Here is a 21,834-nt window from a genome sequence, read left to right as displayed (position 1 = left end):
AAAACTTAAAAACCACATGAAAGTAATTACATCATGATTATGAGAGAACATAGGGATTGTAAGAGACACATAACTAGAGCTAAAGAGATGTTTCTTGTCCGTGTGTATCTGTGTTAGATTCAAAGGTTATACCTGTCCACTAGATAAGAGGATAAAAGATTCTATTCTACAAATACACTTTTTTCCTATCAATGTGTTGCACAGTTGTGTCTAGATCTAACCTGTGTAGGTTGTCAAATATAAATAGCAAATATTAATAGCAAATATAAATAGCAAAACAAGGCAAGTCCAAGAGTATAAACAAATAGTAATTAGAAAACTGAGAAAGTATTAATTTTGTAAGTTACTCATGCACTTCCCTAGTTTTTAAATCCTTAAATTTTGAAAATTCTTCATATTCAAATATAGCATTCCATTGAGAGAGGGTATTAGGTGGCAGTGGTAAAAGTACTTGTCATATAATCCTGTAGTCTTGATATGAAATAAAAGTTGTAATGATTATTTTATTCTTTTCCCTTAGGGTGTTGTCAGAGAAAGAAATGGCTTAATTTTTCATTCTCTCCACATTGTGAAATTTCAAATGTTAATTTTGGCACATGATTACTCCATTCCAAATGTCTAAAAAGGTAACTTAGGGAATGTTAAACCGAAAAGCTTAAGAAAGTCACATTGAATTATATTAAAAACTCCTGAAGTGGTTGGGGCTACACCTTACTCTATAGAGACTAAAAAACGCTATATATATAGAGGCCTTTTTAAAAAAGAGACTTTGAACTATGAAAGGTCAAACTAAAAACCCATAAAGCTAAACAAAATAATCTGCAATTAAAATGACTATGGAAGGAATGTGGTTGCATGCATTTTGTCAACATTATAATGATAGAATGGGCTACTTTTGAAAAATCTGGACTAATCCATTTTAATGTTTGAAATCATTTTTAAAAATCAGTGATCTGAGAGATACTTTGGAGTCACTCTAGGTCTGGCATTAATGGATAAAGATTACTGGATGTTCCCTTTATAAAGAATTTTGGATATAGTGTTTCAATTAAAGTGATGACACCATTTTTTTTTGTAAAATCAAATATATTTAATGTAGTGATTTATTATATATTAATATTTCAAAGCTATATTTTTTGTGTCAATAAACCACAGAAGACCTCAAAATAATGGCCTATAAACACGCTTTTGCTCCAAACACCAGGCTGCTATTGCATTGAAGGCAGTGAACTCCATCACGGGGGTTATAAGATCCAGGGCTGCAGATCACTGTGAATAAAGAATAAGTTAATAAGTACTAGTATCCTAAAGTGCCACATTTTAACTTACATGGAGATTATATTCACAGAGGTGAAGATTTCATGGGAGATTTTTTTTATAATTATTTTTATAAAGTAACATTCTGTTTCAGGTATACAGACTTATAAATCAACATCCAGTACATTTTAATTATGGTAAAATACATATAACCTAAAACTTACCATCACAACCATTTCTTAAGTTTATAGTTCAGTAGTGTTGTATACAGATATTGATACATAACTAATTTCCAGAACATTTTCATATGGAAAAAAACTGCAGCTCTATATCCATTGAACATATCCCCACAACCTCACCATTAACCCGTTAGTCATTATTCTACTATGTATTTCTATAAGTTTGACTACTCCAAAAAAAGACAGCTGCAAATAAGGGAAGAACAAGCAGTTTGTCAGTAATGAACTGATTTCAAGTCTGTAATTGCTAAATGTGTGATTTTGGAAAAGAATAACTTAAGACTATGTGTACTCAGTTTGATGATTCCTAAGGATAATGTATATCATGAATATGTTTGCCAGAGCTACCTCTGCAAGACAAAATGTAAAGAAGTGTAGGAAGAAGCCAAGTTCAAATATCATCTCTGCCATTGGTTATTTCTGTGATTCTGGGTAAAGTTAAACTTTAAGTTTTTGTTTGTTTTTTATTGAAGTACCTTTGTTTTACAATATTGTTAGCATTTGACAGCATAGAATGTCCCCCTCACATACAGTCTTAGTTCGTTTCCTCATTGGTAAAACAAGTATAGTAACAACCGACTTCATATTATACTGTAAGGGTTGAAATTAGATGACCAAGATGAAAAAAGCAACAAGACTATCATAGGATTTTAATATATATGCAATATACCCTATGCACTGTGGGGACTGCTGCCTCTAACCACTTCTTTGGGGTGGGGTCATGGAGGTCAGGTGCTGTCAACAAGTCCTCCAGTTGGAATGGGATCATGATTACATTACTCCTGCTTTCCCTGTTGCAGATGTAGTCAGTTAAGTACACAAAGATGTTAACAGCACACTGAAGGCATAACTATGATGGGACATCAAAGACTTTTTCTAGCACCATGATTTAATAACATATAGCATTGTTGGATCTGGGCCATATTTTATTATTTAATTTCATATCATACTTTTAAAAATATTTTTTTCAAATTGAAAATACTCAGTACAAGTATTTTACATTCTAGGTTTCATGAGTTCTTCATGTTTTAATACATATTTCATTGGGGAGCAACACTTAAGATGAAAAAAAAAAACTGGCTATACAAGTTAGAATTATTTGCTAATTTGCTACAGTAATAAGAGTGCATGTGATAAAAGCTAATAATCCTATATAATGTTTCTCTAATGTATGTGGTCATATGAAGTTCTAACAACTATTCTTAGATTCTAACAAACCTTCATAACACAATATATAATACCACAGAGTCCTTACGTCTAAAACTCTTTGATGGGAAGATCCTAAAAAGTTTTAAGCTGAATTAAGGGAAATGCTAAATTGTTATTTAAATTTAAGATTTAAAGACAGTAAAGTTATCTTCCAGGTTTGAGTCTCACTGAGTAGAACACCTCCCAGTGATATTTTTTAAAGATTTATTTATTTATGCATACAAGAACTGAGGTATAGGCCAGAGATAGAGGGGGTGAGTGAATTCACCAGAGACAGAGTGGAGAGTAGAACAGGTGGATCTACTGAAATACACTACTGAGGGGAAAAGCAGGTGAGACAGGAAAGGTCTGCTGCGCCATGTGGGTTAGCTCCCTGGCTTGGGATTAAGCTCAGGTTGCAGTGGCTGGTGATAGCTTGATAGCATTGTATCTTTAACTGCCGTACCACCAGGGAGGCCCTCAGCTAGTTCTGAGAGCAGTCTGATTAAATCAAGTTTATTGCAATAAAAAGAGAAGAAGCATTGAAGATTGATCACTAACAAATTATAAAAAAAAAAGAAACTGAAGTAAATAAAAGAAAAATATTTCACAAATTTTGGATATGGAATTTTTTTTTTAAAGAGGGAAAATAAATAACTATAATAGAAAACATAAAATTAAAAAAACTTAAAAAATTGCAATAGTAAAGTAACAACACTGGTAAAGAGCTGCAGTTATAGGAACTATAAAGGGATATTATTCAGAATCCATAAGCAATTCATATAAATCAATGAGAAAAGGACAAAAATTAATAGGCACAAAAGAAAAAAATCTATATTCAACTAATATCACTTTCATTATTCCAACAAGAAAGAGCTCAAAACTCTGGGAAATACAAACAAGCATCAAACTGCAACTTTGACAGTAACTTTGAAAGTAACTTCAGCAAGATGAAGCTCTGGTCGCACCCTCCCATCTCCATCCCTTATAGAATGTTAAAGCAACAATAATCTTACAGGAACTCAGAAATTAAAGATTTACAGCAACCAAAAGGATGTTATAGGGAGCAGGAATGGCCACTGAACAGGTTTTCTAGGATCCCATGCAGACCGGGTAAAGGAGGAGTTCTGGAGCCCCCAGGGGTTTTGCAGGTCTTTTATTGGGGTTCACCAGGTATATGGCATGCAGGGGTACTGGGGGGCCAGGAGGTTGGCAGGCCTCCCAGCCCCCAGCAGGTCTTCACTCTGTGGGCTCTCCAGCCTTCTCTCGGCTTCTGCTTCTCGCTCGGCTTCTCTTTTGGCTTCTTCTGGCGTCCCCGTGACGCCGCCCTTAAAAGCCCAGTCTCAGCCCAGGTGAATCCCGTCTACCTATGCCCACACCCTATTCCAGGTGCCCGCCATCAGGCATGCATTCAGGACCGCAAGGATCCATCATCTATCCTGATGGCGGGAGGGCAGAAAAGCCTGACATTTTTCCTTACCCTACAGTCCACCCCCTCAGGGTTTTCTGCCATATAGTCTTCATATATACAATTTCCTTAGCAAACATAAACAGTGCAGCCATGGCCCACAAAAGCAAATACATCACAATATAACAACAAAATACAACAGAACACAAATAAGTCCAGGCAGGGCCCCAACCTAGTGCAAAAGACAATTATTGGTACCAGCAAATGAGCCACCAAATCTGCTGCCGAAGGCACTGCTCATACAAGGGAGGGGAACCACTCACGGCATCTACTGTAACACGTCAGGAGCCGTCAGGCTTCCTGGCCTTCTCTGGCTGTAGTCTCGGCTACAAGCCACACACAGCATCCACCCCCAGGATGCACTCACTCTGGGATTGGCGATTCCATTCTGTTGGGGGTAATCGCCAACCCTCAGGGTTTCTGTAGTTTCTGCAGTCGCTCCAACATTCGGCTTTCATAGCCACCAATGTGACTCGCAGACCCCTGCACTCAGGCCAACCCACTGCACAAGCACATGGGTCGGGGATCCAAACTCTACATGCGGCTTGGGCTCCACCCCAAGCCACGTTCCCACCCATCCACCAAGGACGGGTTCCTCAGCTCCTCACCCTCACTCGACAACGAGCAGGGCATCACCCACAGGTGATTTTACGAGACTCACGGGTCTTCAGCATACTTAGGCTGCTTAACAGCCACTCAAGGCTTCCCAAACTTAGCATTAGTACCAGCTTTTGCCTTCTCAGTTGGCTTTTCTCCTCCACCTAGCTGCTGGGCATATACAGGCTGCTTTTGGCCACCCCCAGATTCTCAAAAAAAAAAAAAAAAAAACACCCAAAAAAACCATAACCTGCCAAGGTCCTCCAACTTCTGGCGGGATTGTCAGTCCAAGTTCATCAGTCCGAGTCCATCAGTCCGAGTCCATCAGTCCAAGTCCGTTGGCTTCTCCCTGCATCAGCACTGGCGAGCTCCAAATCGTGGTCCTCTCTTCACGGACGATTCTGCTGCCTCAGGGGTCACTGGCTGGTCCTCTCGGGCATCTCCTCCTCCAGGCGTGGTCTTATTCTGTAGCTCCCGGACCTTGTCCACCAGTCCCTCCAGGTCTTCGGAGGGCTCCATACCTGTCTGCATGGATCATCTTGCCGACTTACGCCAATTATAAGGTCAGGAACAGGACACAGTGCAGGTTTTCTGATCCCATGCAGACAGGGTAAAGGAGGAGTCAGAGTCCTCAGGGGTTTTGCAGGTCTTTTATTGGGGTTCACCAGACATATGGCAGGCCTCCCAGCCCCCAGCAGGTCTTCACTCTGTGGACTCTCCAGCCTTCTCTCGGCTTCTGCTCGGCTTCTCTTTCAGCTTCTTCTGGCGTCCCCGTGACGCCGCCCTTAAAAGCCCAGTCTCAGCCCAGGTGAATCCCATCTACCTATGCCCACACCCTACTGCAGGTGCCCGCCATCAGGCATGCATTCAGGACCGCAAGGCTCCATCATCTATTCTGATGGCGGGAGGGCAGAAAAGCCTGACATTTTTCCTTACCCTACAGATGTACAATTAGGAAAGTCATGTTCAAAATGGTAGGAAACATACAGCATTTTAACTCTTCCTGTTCCAGTCCTTCTATGCAGTCATGTGCTTTGAGGGAAGCACGCGATTTCAATGCTTGTATCTATCCCACAAGTCAATGCTTGTGCATCTATCCCCAAAATCAAAGAACAGAGAAGATTGACAATATTTGCAATTGTCTGATGGCCACCTAAAGGATTGGTTTCTGTGTCAGATTTCAGAGGGGTTCAACTTTCAGGCTAGGGGAAACAGGTTATTCCTGAAAACTACAGATGCATGGGGCAAGAAATTGGTGATTGAAGAATGCAATGGAACACCTATAGCCCATCAAAGAAGCAGTGTGAGATTTTAAGGGAAATTAAAATATTTTAAATATATTTGAAAATTTTAACCATATTTAAAATATTCACAAAATGAAAACTGAAGTATCTTAAAAACTAACATTATATAGGAATCAGAAAAAATCACATAGGACCAAACACATGATCTGTTTTATATTACTAATTGAGAAATATAAATCAAAACTTCACTAAATAGGGCCTCCCCTGGTGGCACAGGCAGTTTAGTGCCGCACTGTGAAGCTGTCCGCAGCCTCTGCAGCACCAGTTCGATCCCGGGCAGCCAGCGAGGGTCCCACATGGCCAGGCAGACCTCTCCTGTTTCTCCCGCTGCTCCCCTCAGCAGTGTATTTCGTCAGTCTGCCTGTTCTGTCTCTGGTGAATCTTCTCACCATCCCACGAATCTGGCCTGTACCCCAGTTCTTGTATAAAAATAAATAAATAAATCTTTAAAAAAAAAAAAAACTTCACTAAATATCACTCCAAACCTACTAGGATGAACACTATCAAAAAGAAAAAAGGTATGAACACATGTTGATGAACATTTGGTCAAACTGGAAATATTGCACATTTGTTGGAATGTAAATGGTGCAAATGCTATGGAAAATAGTATGAAGTTGTCTCAACACATTCAAAATAGAATTACCATACACTCTAGCAATCCTACTTCTGACTACATATGTAAAAAAATGGAAAGCAGGACATGGAGGAATATCTGCACACCCATATTCATAGTAGCATTATTCACCACAGCGCAGAGGTGTAATCAACCCAACTGTCCAATGGTGGGCGAATGGTTAAAGAAAATGTGGCACATACATAAAATGCGATGTTTATTCAATTTTTAGAAGGTAGGAAATCCTATTACATTCTGCAATATGGATGAAACTTGAGAATGTATGTAAGTGGAACAAGCCAGTCATAAAATGACAAATATGATTCCACTTAACAAGAAGTATTTAGAGTAATAAAACTCTCTATAGAAACACAGAGAATTGTGGTTGTCAGGGGCTAGGGGGAGAGGGAAATAGGAAGTTGCTCCATGATTTAGAGCTTTGTTTATGAAACAGGTCTAGCTATCCTGTTGTACCACAATATAAAGGTTAAGAGTACTGATATGTATACTAAAAAAAAATGCTTAAGATATCTATAGTTGATTTTATATTATGTATTACAATTAAAATTTTTCTAAAAATAAGAAAACAAAAATCTTTCAATAAAAAGCCAGAAGCAGATTTTCACGGATGAATTATACAAACCATTAAAAAATAATTCCAATCCTTACTTTCTTCCAAAATAATTGAAGAAGATGGAAAACATCCAAACATGTTCTATGAGACAAGAATTACCCTATAACAAAACCAGATAATGAGGATGATAATTGGAAAACATGTATGGGCCAATATCTCATTAATATTGATGGGAAAATCTTCCACAAAATACTAAACCAATTTAACAGTATGCTAAAAGGATTATGCACCATGACCACTTATGATATACTCCTACAATGCAAAGATAGTTAAATATATGAAAATCAATGTAATATATTACATTAAGAGAATGATGGAAGAAAATATACATATGATCTCAACTGACGAAAAAAAAAAGTAATTGACAAAATTTAAGATCACTTTGATCACATTCTATTTTCAACAAATTCCAGTAATAATGTAGTTCCTCCCAGCTATAATTTTCATGTTAGACTGTATTTATCTTATAAATGAAAGTTAATACCCAAAATAGAGTTCTCACCAAAATAAAATAAAAGATTTAATATGGAAAATGATGGAAGTGCTAGCTAACTAGATGGGAGAAATCCTTTCACAATGTATACAAATATCAACTCATCACTATGTATACAGAATTTTGTTAATTATATCTCAAAACTGAAAAACAAAACTATCTCCAATAGGTGATTATGCATAGGACAAAAGGACAATGAAACAACAGGCGTTCTGGAGTGAATCAAACTTGTGTTCAAATTCTAATTTTTCATTTGGTATCTTTATGAACACATACAAGCATCCTAAGATTATTGGGATTCAACTAGCTTGATAGCAGAAGTAGGATAGTCCTACATTGAAAGGATATTTGAGGCCTAGAGAAATACTGGTCAAACTTTTAGCAATGCTTCAGTATTATTACAAGTGAATCACGGGAATGTATTATTTGTGGGTAAGCAGAGATTAATGGCTTAACACAATATCTGAAACATACTACTCAGAGTGATAGAGAACTCAATTTTGTGTTTTCATTATTGTGAACTTAAATCTGTGTCAAACATCTAATTAGAACATTTAATATTTGGTAGGTAAAATATATTTTCCTATGTATCAGATTTATATCCAATTAGATTATTCATTCTTTGAAAGCCAAAATTGTGTTGTGGTTTCAAAAATTCCTTCCTATATTACTTAGAATCACGTTTAGTAGCAATATAATATATACTTAATGGTAAAATACTAATAAACTATGAAGAGTAGAATATCCTCAACCTGGTAAGTGATCTTCATGAAAATCCACAGACAGTATCATATATACAATGTAAAAGATTGAACATTTCCTCTAAGATTAGGAACCAGGAAAGAATGACTACTATCTGTATTTCTATTTAACTCATAATTGGAAGTTTTACGCAGCAAAATTTGGCAAGAAAATAAAGTGAATTCAAATTGGAAAGGAGAAGTAAAGTTATCTTTGTTCACAGATGATGCTTTGATCATCCAGGCAGAAAACATTAATGATCTGACACAAAAAGACCTACTGATCTAATAAACAAATTCAACAAAGTTACAGGATATAAAATTAACATGTAAAAAAACCAGTTCTGTTTTTATACACTAGTAATGATGAACTCAGAGGAAATTAAGAAAACAATACCAATTATAATAGCATAAAATATAATAATTAGGAATAAACTTAACTCATGAGGTGAAATACTCATACACTGAAAACTACTAAAAATTACTAATAAATGGAAAAATGCCTAAATATATGTATGGAACACTTAATATTGTTAAAATGTGAACTCTATCACTAACTATTGATTTTATGCAATCCTTACCACAATTCCAGGGACAATTTTTGCAAAAACAGAAAAACTCATCCTGAAATTAATTTGAAATCTCAATGGACTAAGAAGAGCTAAAGCAATTCTGAAAAAGAACAAAGCTGGTAATCTCATACTTCCAGATTTAAATACTACAAAGTTACAGTAATAAAAATCTCAGTTTGGGAAGATGAATAAAGTTCTAGCGATGGGTGCTGATGGTTTCACAACGATGTGAATGTACTTAGTGCCACAAAATTTGGCATGTAAATATGATGAAAATATTCATATTATGTTTTTTTTTCAAAATAAAAAGGGACATATTAGTACTAACCAGATTATAAATGTTTAATTTTTGATTATGCCAAGACCTAACATAGCTGTGGAGCAGTTGTAAAATGTGAATATATACAAAAGATTTGTAAAACAAACTGACATATTTAATGAACTGCATATTTTATGATCCAAAATAAGGTAAAAAATTAGGACACTAGAATGTACAAACAAAATAGTCATAATAGCATTGTTTGCTATAGCAAAATATGTTAATGAGCACAAAGCAATTTCAACCAATAAAATACAAACATGCTGTTTGATATGTTCCTAAAATAGAATGCTGTAATATAGGAAATTTAGAAAACTAGTGTAATAACCACAAAAATATGAATAGATCTCACAAATATTACCTACAACAATGTGAATGAAGTTTTTAAAAAACTATCATTAAACAATTTCTGAGATTGGGTTCTTAAAAACCTAACTTTATACCATTAATGTAAAAATGTCAATTGTAACCAAATTAATCCATACATGCCACCTATTCACAAATAAATACCAACCATATTTTATTTAAATGGGCAAACTACTATAAAACTGATAGTTTTTAAAACAATAAACAAGACAGTTCATTTTCTGTAGACATCAAGGCATTTAATAAAGTCGTAGTAATTACCACAAATTGGTAAAACAAAATTGAAGCAATTTTAAGGAACACATATGTGTGCACATGTGTGTGTACACAGGCATATGTACATATATAGATTCATACAAATATATACATCTGTATATACACGCACACTACACATTATAGTTATAAGTATACAGTATAAGTATAGAGTATGTATGCTTATTTGATAGAAATGATGGTAAAGAAAGAGAATTCTGAGATAAATGAAATGAATTTGATTTTTTTCATCATTGTGAGATAGTAAGACTGTCCTAAGAAGAAACAGAGAAAACAAACACTACTTTAAGCAGCAAAATAAAAATGCTGTGCCAAAGACAATGTTCACATGTTAAAAAAAAAAAGCATTAAGAATTCTAGTTCTAGCCTCTATGAAATTAATCCATCTATAGACAATAATATAAAATCTGGAAAAGAGAAACACACACTATTTTATATTGAAGAGGTGATAATCGAAGGCACATACTGAATATGTGGTAGCCCTTGGAAGAGCAGAATTGTATTAGATAAAATTCTTGTTCTATATTTCTGCAGTGAGCAGTTAGCAATTCAAGGATCCTAGTGGTAGCTACAACTTAAACAGAAATTCACAGTTTTATAGATTACAAAACTAAGAGGGCAGTCTCCTGGTGCAACAGAAATATATGGAAAGTGAACAGGCAAAAATGAAGAGGGGGCTCAAAAATTTTCATGTAAACTCCACCCAAATCATTGGACTGATATGTGATCTACATGTTTGTCAGTGATATTACAGGAAGTTCAGAAAAAAGCAAGAGTTGGAAGGCTGAACATATTGGGGAAATACTGCCTACATTAGCAGAGCAATTTGAATTTTTGAATTTAATGTATTAGAATATAAACCAACATATTTTAAAGGAAAAAAAATTGTCCAGAATATATACCACATAGTACTCTCCATAAATTTTGGTATATGTATGTATTATTACTATTACATTGTCAAAGATATAAAAATATGTGCCTCATACTCAAGGGAAAAATAGTCAACAAAAATATGAATCTAAAATGATACAGATGCCACAATTAGCGGAAACATACTTCAAAACAGCTCATATAAATGTATTCAGGACATAAAAGAACAAATAAGTAAACAGATTGGAATATCTGTTATAGAAAAAGGAAACTGTAAAGGCAAAAATAAAAAAAAACTACAAACTAAGTATTAAAATACTGGAATTAAAAAACTGTATGTGTAATATAGCATAATATATGTGTAATATAGCATAATAAGACAAAAGTACTGTTTTCCAGTAAATATGAATACATAGTTATATAAATTGTCTACTGCCTAGAACAAATAGAAATGACAGTTTAAAACAATAAAGAGAGTAATTTCAGTGAAAATGTTGGTAGCTCCAAAAGGCTGTCCCTAACAAAGAAACCTAAAAATATCAGGCTAAAACTCTTGAAATTAACTTTGAAATTCGAAGCTGAAAGAACTCTGGGGAGCAAACAAAGGTTAACAGCAATCAAACAAAAACCAAGGGAAAAAAAGCCAAAACAATGAAACAAAAGAAAAGCAACTTAACATAGCATAATAGTTTGGGGCATTCTCTCACAGAGCCTGAGTAAAATTAACAGCTTCATGGCTCTTCAGTAACCATGAGAGCCAGAAATCAATAGGATATTTTATAATCCCTAAAGAATAAACAACAAAATAATCAATCATCAAGAGCTGTAGCAGTCAAAAAGGTCCTCAAAATTAAGGAGCTATTAACATGTCCCCAGATCAACAAAAGGTGATGGAATTTATTCCTAATAAAATTGCCCTATGTAAAAGGAGTATCTCAGGTTGAATAAAGGACATTAGAAAAAAACTCGAGTAATATAAAGAAACTCTGGAACAAAGTTTTTTGGGTTTTTTTTTTTTTTGGAAAGTTTTTTTTTTTTAATAGAGGCATGTTTTTATTTGTTTGTTTGTTTGTTTGTTTGTTTGTTTATACATGCACTGGGTACAGTCAGAAGCGCGGGAGGGTGAGAGAATTCACCAGAGCCAGAGCGGGGAGCAGAACAGGCAGAAGGACCGAAGCACACTGCTGAGGGGAGCAGCGGGCGGCAGGAGAGGTCTGCGCGCCATGCGGGACCCTCCTCCGGTGGCCGGGGAGCAGCCGGGGATCGAACCGGCGCCGCAGAGGCCGCGGGCAGCTTCGCAACCCAGCGCTCAACCGCTGCCCCACCGGGGAGGCCCTGAATTACAATTTTTTTTTAAGAGAATTTTTTTTTTAAAGATTTATCTTATTTATTTATACAAGCACTGGGTATAGTCAGAAGCGCAGGAGGGTGAGAGAATTCACCAGAGCCAAAGCGGGGAACAGAACAGGCAGACTGATGAGGTACACTGCTGAGGGGAGCAGGAGGCACGGCAGGAGAGGTCTGTCACACCATGTGGGACCCTTGCCGGGGGGATCGAACCATTGCACAGGTGCTGCAGAGGTTGCGGGCAGCTCCACAGCCCAGTGCTCAACAGCTGAGCCACCAGGGAGGCCCTGAATTACAAATATTTTTGATAGTATATAGGAGTGTAATTTATTGTAAGCTGGTTTTATATTCTGTAACACTTACTAGATAAAACATTATGACACACACCTTTATTGTGATATCCACAGACAACATAGTGTGGTATCTTCCTGGCTGCTATGAACAAAAAACATAACTGGTGTGAAGATATATATTTAGTGATGGTCTATGACTGAAGAACATTGATAATATATGAGACACATAAGGTAAATGTGCTTTAATTAAAAAATTTGTTTTTAGAAATTTGCATTTGAATTAATATTTTGATTGGTTAGTTTTTATTTATTTGTTTGTTTGTTTGTTTGTTTGTTTATACATGCACTGGGTACAGTCAGAAGCGCGGGAGGGTGAGAGAATTCACCAGAGCCAGAGCGGGGAGCAGAACAGGCAGAAGGACCGAAGTACACTGCTGAGGGGAGCAGCGGGTGGCAGGAGAGGTCTGCGCGCCATGTGGGACCCTCCTCCGGTGGCCAGGGGGAGCAGCCGGGGATCGAACTGGCGCCGCAGAGGCTGCGGGCAGCTTCGCAACCCAGCGCTCAACCGCTGCGCCACCGGGGAGGCCCTGGAACAATGTTTTACTACGGAAGTAAATACAATATCTATTGATATTGTTATTTTGGCTTATGATTTTTTATCCATACATTTATGCAATCATAAAATTATATATATATATATATATATATATATGGATATATGTAGATGGGCACACCATGTAAAAATCCAATTTGGAACAATGACAACATAAAGAAGTAAGACTGTATTGTATGGAAGGAGTGTTTAAATGTTACTAAAGCTGACTTGAAATTAATTTTGAAATTCCAAGTTGAAAGAATGCTGGGGAACAAACAAAAGTTAACAGCAATCAAGCAAAAAACAAAAACACTGAAACAAGAAAAAAGCATTGGTGGAACTACTAAAAATATATCAAAAATAATTATATAGAAAGAAATAAGAGCTAAATCAAGTTGGCACACATATATACACATACCAAAGGATGGCAGTAATAGATGAGAGAAATAGAAATAAAAAGGTGTAAGATATATAGGAGATAAGGTATAGCAGATATAAGTTCTTATCAGCAATTAATTTCAATGTAAGTGGATTAAATTCTGTAAGACAAATATAGGCAGAATGAGTAAATAAAAATTATATAACGATATGCATTCTGGAAGAGACTCAGTTTAGATTAAAAATCTTAGATTAAAATTAGAAGTATGCCAAACAAATTCCATGAAAATAGTAACCAAAAGGGAGTTGGGATAGCTACATTAATATTAATATTAATATTGTCAAAATCTATTACAAGAAAGATGGAGGAAATCACCTATTGATAAAGGGTAGTTTCATGAAAAGATGTAACAATTATAAAAAAAAACCCACAGCAAATTATAGGATCAGAAAATAAAGCAGTGACAGAATTAAGGGAGAAATAGAGAGTTCTACAGAAATATAATTGGAAATTAAATTACCACACTTCTACTAAAGGGCATAATTCACAGATAAAAGGCAAAGAAATAGCAGATTTGAAAACAGGTGAGTCCAATAAACACATATAGAACACTCTGTCCAGAGTGACAGGATACATATTTTCTCGAATAATAGAAGATATTTCTTAAGCTAGACAATATTTGAAGCCATAAGACAAATCTAAATAAATATTAAAAGACTGATACTCTACAAATCATCCATAATGACAATGAATAAAACTAGGAATCAGTAATATAAGGTAAAGCACAAAATTGTTAATAAGTGGAAATTAAGTAACATACTCTTAAATGACCAGTAGGGAAACTGGAAAACACACAGAAATGAATTTTAAAAAAAAATCAAACATAAAAGATTAAGTAAAAATGGGGATGTTTTTAGTAGTAAATGCCTATGTTTAAAAAAGGAAAAAGTTCAAATCATAGCATAATTTTATAATTTAAGGAATAAGAAAAGAAAAAAATGAATCTAGAAACAGTAGAATGAAGAAAATAAAAAAAAAAATAGATTAAAGTGGATATTGATGATACAGAATAGGACAATAAAACTTGATTTTTGTAAAGACCAATAAAATGGACATTTTGCTCGACTTAAAAAAAAAAACAAACAAAAAACAGAAGACTCAGACTCAGACTCAGCCTCCAAGTGTTTCCTAGCTTTCCAGGACCACACCCTGGGCCTCACAGGGCTTTTCTCTACATCAGAGTCCCTCAAAAACCACTTGGTGGTCACCCCTGACTCCAGGTCTGGCTGCCAACAACTTGAGAGCAAACAGAGGTCGAGTCACAACCTTGCAAGACCTAGCTATCCATTATAGGCCCCAGCCTCACCAGGAAGTGAATCCCACTCAGCTGCATAGGGCCGAATTCTACCTTAGGAATCTTCAGCAACCTTCTGCCCTCCTTTGTCACCATCATAGGCCCTGAGCCACCACTCCAGGGTGAGGCAAAGTCTCAGCAACAGAGCTTTTTGACTCAGAATCACTCCTGTCCTCCCTACTGCCAGAACAAAGCTCAGAAAATCTTTGATGAAGTGCTAGCATCACCACAGATCCTACAGGACCACAGAAACTGTACCCACCTTCAAGTTAACACTCAAAACAAAAGTCCCAATGGCAGCATAGCAAACCCCATGCAAATGACTGGGAGAAAGAAGAATACAAATGGCAAAGCAAGCCTTCAAGGGAACAATACACCACAGAGAGAAAATCAAACTCTAGACCACAACACTGAAACAGAAGATTTCGTACTCTGTCAGATAAACACTTTAAAATTGCCAAAATTATGAAAGTCAAGCAACTAGAACAAAACACACAAAACTCAGAAAAAGAAATGAGATATACAAGACGACTCAGGAAAAAAAAAAAAAAGAATGCTATGAGAAACATAATTGACAAATTGAAGACCAAGACTGAAACTTTAAATAAGAAAATAATGACTGCAGGGTGAAAAAGATCAATGGAGAAGGTAAGACATTCTGGAAAAAACATGAAAATAGAATAGACAATGTGAAAGAACAAATCTGTATTCTCAAAGATATAGATATGAAAAGAACCAAAAAAGAAAAAGAGCTAGAAGGGAAAAAGAATGAAGAAACACTTCAAGAATTATCTGACTTATGAAGAAAAGATACATTAAGAATCACAGGATTTCCAGAAGGAGCAGAAGGACAAGGGAGCTGAAAAACTATTTAAGATACACTGTAGAAAACTTCTGGAACATGAAGAATGAAATGAAAATAGAGATACAGGAAGCTAGAAGGATGCCAAACTATCATAATGAAAGAAAAACTATAGCAAGACACTTTAGTAAAACTTTAAGAGTCCAGACAAAGAAAAATAATGAATGACAATGAGGACACAACCTTCCAGAACTTATGGAACAACAACAACAAAAAAAATGGTGTTAATAGAAAGTATATAGCAACACAGGCCCATATCAAGAAACAAGATAGAACCCAAAGAAACAACCCATTTTCCTATCTCAAGGAACTAGAATAAAACAACAAAAACTCAAAAACCAGTAGAAGAAATAATAAAAATTAAAGCAGAGGGCCTCCCCTGGTGGCACAGATGGATGAGCACGGTGCTGTGAAGCTGTCCCCATCCTCTGCAGCATGGGTTTGATCACGGCCGGCCAGGGAGGGCCCCCATGGCACGGCAGACCTCTCCTGTGCTCCCCTCAGTGGTGTATTTCATCAGTCTGCCTGTTCTGTTCCCCGCCCTGTCTCTGGTGAATCCTCTCACCCTCCTGAGCATCTGGCCTGTACCCCTGTTCTTGTATAAACAAACAAACAAACAAATAAATAAATCTTTAAAAAAAACAAAGCAAAAACAGGTAGCTATCTACATGCCTCTGCCTATACAGTTACATCTTTTTTTCTTTCACCTTTTCCAAATAAACCTGTCCTTTTAAAATGTAAAATAATAATACTAATAATAGTAATAAAGCAGAAGTATAAGCAACAAAATAATCAAAAGTTGTTTTTTTTTTTTTTTTTTAATAAACATGGGCCTCCCTGGTGGCCCAGGTGGTTGAGCACAGCGCTGTCTGCAGCCTCTGCAGCGCTGGTTCGATCCCGGCCAGCCAGCCAGCGAGGCTCCCACATGGCGTCACAGACCTATCCTGTCTCGCCCACTGCTCCCCTCAGCAGTATATTTCATCAGACTGCCTGTTCTGTTCCCTGCTCTGTCTCTGGTGAATCCTCTCACCCTCCCGCGGAACTGGCCTGTACCCTGGTTCTTGTATAAATAAATAAATAAATCATTAAAAAAAAAAATCGACAAACCTCTGGCCAGGCTCATACAGAAAAAAAGGGAAAAAATTCATTAGGCTTGGGCCTCCTTGATGGTGCAGGAGGTTGAGCTCCGCACTGTGAAGCTGTTCACAGCCTCTACGGCACGGGTTCTATCCCCACGGGCCATCAAGAATCCCTCATGGAACGACAGACCTCTATTGTCTTGCCCGCTGCTCCCCTCAGCAGTGTGTTTCGTCAGTCTGCCTGTTCTGTTCCCTGCTCTGTCTCTGGTGAATCCGCTCACCCTTCCATGCATCTGGCCTGTACCCCAGGTTCTTGTATAAATAAAATAAATCTTCAAAAAAAAATTCACTAGGCTAATAAATGAAAAGAAATTACAAAAGACACAGCAGAAATCCAGAGGCTAATTAGAGACTACTATGAATATATATATGCAAACTAGTTCGACAATCTAGATGAAAAGAACAAATTCTTTGAACTATATAATCACCCAAAGCTGAATAAAGAAGAAATAGAAAATTTAAGCAATCCAATTACCAGCAAGGAAATTGAAACAGTAATCAAAATCCTCCCCCAAAAAGAAAAGCCCGGGACCAGATGGTTTCACAAAAAAGTCCTACCTCTACCAAACATTCAAAGTGGAATCGGTGCCTATCCTACAAAAAATTGAGAAAGAAGGAATACTACAAATAATTTTACAAGCCAACATTACTCTAATACCAAAACCAAATAAAGAGAAGAGAATAAAAGAAAACTAATACCAATCTCACTAATAAACACACATGCAAATATCCTTAATAAAATCTTAGCAAACCAAATCCAACAATGCATCAACAGGATTTTATACCATGACCAAGTGGGAATTATTCCAGGGACACAAGGATGGTTCAACATCCAAAAGTCAATAAACATAATTATCACATCAGCAAAAGGAAAAATAAAAACCTAACGATCATACCAATAGATGATGAGAAAACATTTGATAAAGTTCAACATAAATTTATGATGAAGGATCTCAAAAACTTGGGGTAAAGGAACATATCTTAACATAAGACATATATGACAAACCCACAGTAAATGTCATTCTCAGTGATGAAAAACTGAAAGCCTTTCCTAACATCTGGAACAAGAGGATGTTCTCTCTCACTACTGCATTTCAGTATAATTTTGGAGTCCCAACTAGAGCAATTAGATAACAGAAAGACATACAAGGACTCCAAATTGGTAAAGAAGAAGAAAAAACTAGCATTATTTGCAGATGACATGATAATATATATGGAAAACCCTAAAACTTACATGGAAAAACTAATTTAACAAAAAACCAGTTCAGTAAAATACCATTTTAAAAAAATCACTACACAAAAATCAGCAGCCTTTCTATATGCAAACAGTCTGGAGAGGAAAAAATTAAGAAAACCATCCCATTTACAAATATACCAAAAAATATTAAGTACCTGGTAATAAACCCAATAAAGTAGGTAATAGATCTATACAAGGAAAATTGCAAAACATATTCCTAGCTTATGGATAGGAAGAATTTACATTATCAAAATGTTAATCCTAATTTACAGATTCAATGTAATTCTAATAAAAATTGCCATGACATTTTTCAAACAAATGGGCTGAAATTCTATGGAATCACAAAAACAAACAAACAAACAAACAAAATAATCTGAACTTCTAAAGCTCTCTTGACTAAAAGAGAAAAAAACAGTTATTACACTCCTAGATTTCATACAATATTACAAATTCCTACTAATAAAAAACAAATTATACTGGAACAAAAACACATATACCAACCAACAGACTCAAATTCAAAGCCCAGATATATAACCACACATATGTAGTCAAAAATCTATGCTAAAAGAGCAAAGACTATAGACTGGAACAAGGAAAGGCTCTTGAATAAATGGTGCTGGGAAAAACTGTACTGCCACATGCAGTACAGAATGAAACTAGGTTACTGTCTTATACCATACAAAAATCAACTCACAATGGATGAAAGACCTGAAGGCAAGTACTGAAACCATAAAATATATAGAAGAAAACATGCCAAAACACTCCATGAAATAAACCTCAGGAACACCTTTGAGGACTTATTCTCAGAAGCAAGGAAAACAAAGGAAAATATAAACAGCCTGGGTTACATAAAAATAAAAAGCTTCATACAGCAAAAGAGACAACCAAAACAAAGAGACACTACTGAATGGGAGAAAATATTTGCACACTATATGGTGGATAAGGGACTGATATCAAAGATCTTCTAAGAGCTTTCACAACTCAACAGAAATAAAACAACCTAATCAAAAAGTGTGCAGAAGAGCTAAAAATACTCTTCCAAGAAAGAAATGTGAATGACCAACAGGTACATAAAAAAATGCTCAACATTACTAATTCAAGTGAAAATCATGATGAGATACCATCACACACCTGTGAGAATGGCCCATATTAAAAATATTAGAAACAGCAAATGCTGGTGAGGATGTGGTGAAAAAAGGAGCCCTCTTAACACTGCTGGTGGGAATGTAAACTGGTCCAGCCACCATGGAAAACTGTGTGGAGATTCCTCAGAACGCTAAAAATGGATCTACCATATGTCCCAGCTATTCTGCTTCTAGGAATCTACCTATGAACACAAAAACACTAGCCTGAAAGGAAACCTGCACTTCTATATTGCAGCACTATTTACAATAACTAAAATACAGAAACAATGCCCCCAAACAGACAACTGGATCAAGAAGATGTGCTAAATGGGATACTACTCAGTGATCTAAAAATGATAAACTTGTGCCATTTGAGGCAACATGGATGGAGTTGGAAGGGATTATGCTGAGCGAAATAAAAGGAAAAGAAAATACTGAATAGTTTCACTTATATGTAGAATAAAGAGAAACTGAACAAAGGGTTAGGTAAAGACAAAACTCAGAGCTGACTGTAAATCTGAGGCTACAGCAGGGTAGGGGTAGAGAGAAGGATCAAAAGGGGATGGAAGGGCATAAGGAACAGGGGAGATGGATCATGGGTATATGGTGTTGGGAGAATTATGGGGAGTATACTTAAGGAGAGAAATCAAATACTGTCCAAAAATTAACAGCAAAATAAGAAAATAAATTAATTAAAAAATAGAGGACTCAAATATTAGAATTAGAAAGATGGGTCATATCTACTAAAGCCAGAGAAATAAAAATGACTGTAAGTGAATACCAAAAGAATTGATTATATGCCAACATATTAGGTAAAGTAAAAGAAATGGAAAACACTTGGAAAATACATGAAAATGATGTAGAAATAGTAAATTTGAAGACAGTAATAACAAAACAGATACTAAATGATGCTATTGTATCAGTAATTGAAAATCTCCAATGAGAAATATCCTAGGGATTTTTTGCAATTGTGAATATTACCAAAAATTAATGAAAAATTAAACCAATCCTTACTAAGCTCTTTCAAAATACAGAAAAGAAATTTTAATCAATATATGAGGACAGCATTACACTGACAACAAAGTAAGCTCAAGACAAGACAAGGCAAGGAAACTAAATACTAACATCCCTTTTAAATACAGAACAAAAATCTTCAAAGACATATTAACAAACCACTCCCAGTACTATACTGAACTATTGTTAACCATGATCAAATAGGCTTTGTCCCTGGAACAAAACATGGTTATAAAAAAGAAAAAAAACAAAGTGATACATCACACAAATGAAGGGGAAAAAAAACACTTGATCACTCAATTGGTGCAGAAAAAAAAATTAAAAATCTAAAACTTTATCATCATAAAAACATTCAAAATGGAAATTTTTCTACCCAGTAGAGCTATAGGGGATTATGCTAGTTGAAATTTGTAAGAAGCGGAAAGATAAATATCAAATAGTGTTACTTAAATGTAGAATATAGAAAAACAAAAGAAAAAGAGAAAGTCAAACTAAACAACAACAACAACAACACAAAACTAGTCCCTGAAAGCTGACTGTGGACTGGAGACAACCAGAGTGGGACTGGGAGGGACAAGGGTAGGGGCCAGAACAGGAAAGAGGGGAGGTGAATGAGTACAAGTCTATATGGTGGTGCATTATGGAAATGACTCCTAAGAAAAGGGTCCTATACTCCCATAATACAAACAATGATGTAAACCAATAGTAACTCATACACATAATCTAGCTAGATAGAGCCAAGTAAATGCACAGACTTGGGGAGTCTTTTATTGTTTCAGGTCTCACATCCAAGTCTTTTATCCATTTCCATTGATTTTTTTTAATTAATTGTTTTTTAATAGAGGCATTTTTTTTTTATTTATTTACTTATTTGTTTTTGCTTTTGCTTGTTCATACATGCACTGGGTACAGTCAGAAGCGTGGGAGGGTGAGAGAATTCACCAGAGCCAGAGTGGGGAGCAGAGCAGGCAGAAGGACCGAAGTACACTGCTGAGGGGAGCAGCGGGCGGCAGGAGAGGTCTGCGTGCCATGTGGGACCCTCCTCCGGTGGCCGGGGAGCAGCCGGGGATCGAACTAGCGCCGCAGAGGCCGCGGGCAGCTTCGCAACCCAGCGCTCAACCGCTGCGCCACCGGGGAGGCCCATTTCCATTGATTTTTGAGTATGGTCTGAGACAGTAGTCTAGTTTTGTACTTTTGCATGTGGCAGTCCAGTACTTCCAGTATCATTTGTTGAAGAGACCTTCCTTGTTCTAGTGTATATTCTTTGCTCCTTTGTCATAAATTGACCATATATGTTTAGCTTTATTTCTGCACTTTCAATTAGAGTCCACTGGTCTGTATGTCTGTTTTTTGTTTGTTTGTCTTTTTTCCAAGTACTATGCTGTTTTCAACTTATAAGCTGACCATATATCCGAGACATATAGCAATGGAGGAGAGGGAGATGGGTCAAAACAAGGGAGGGAAGAGCACAAGGAAATATAATGGTGGATCATATACTGAGGTGGTGGAAGAGCTATGAGGACTACAACTAAGGAGATAAATCAAATACTGTAAAAA

The 21,834-nt window shown here is 36.2% G+C and overlaps 1 protein-coding gene across 1 annotated transcript in view; it reads right to left on the bottom strand.

Annotated features, from left to right (window-relative positions):
• Nucleotides 1-1,174: 1,174 nt before the first annotated feature.
• ZPBP (zona pellucida binding protein) overlaps nucleotides 1,175-21,834 on the bottom strand; it is a gene marked incomplete at its 3' end in the record, with an annotated part of 152,228 nt that continues 131,568 nt past the window's right edge. Inside the window, exon 8 of the mRNA XM_084247520.1 lies at nucleotides 1,175-1,269. Coding sequence (XP_084103646.1) covers nucleotides 1,175-1,269 — 95 coding nt within the window. The remainder of the gene's footprint in view (nucleotides 1,270-21,834) is intronic.

This window comes from Talpa europaea, assembly GCF_964194135.1.
Source record: "Talpa europaea genome assembly, chromosome: 11".
In the NCBI taxonomy this organism is placed as follows: domain Eukaryota; kingdom Metazoa; phylum Chordata; class Mammalia; order Eulipotyphla; family Talpidae; genus Talpa; species Talpa europaea.
Note: the sequence above shows the minus strand (reverse complement) of the source record. Positions and strands in the feature narration are given on the sequence as shown.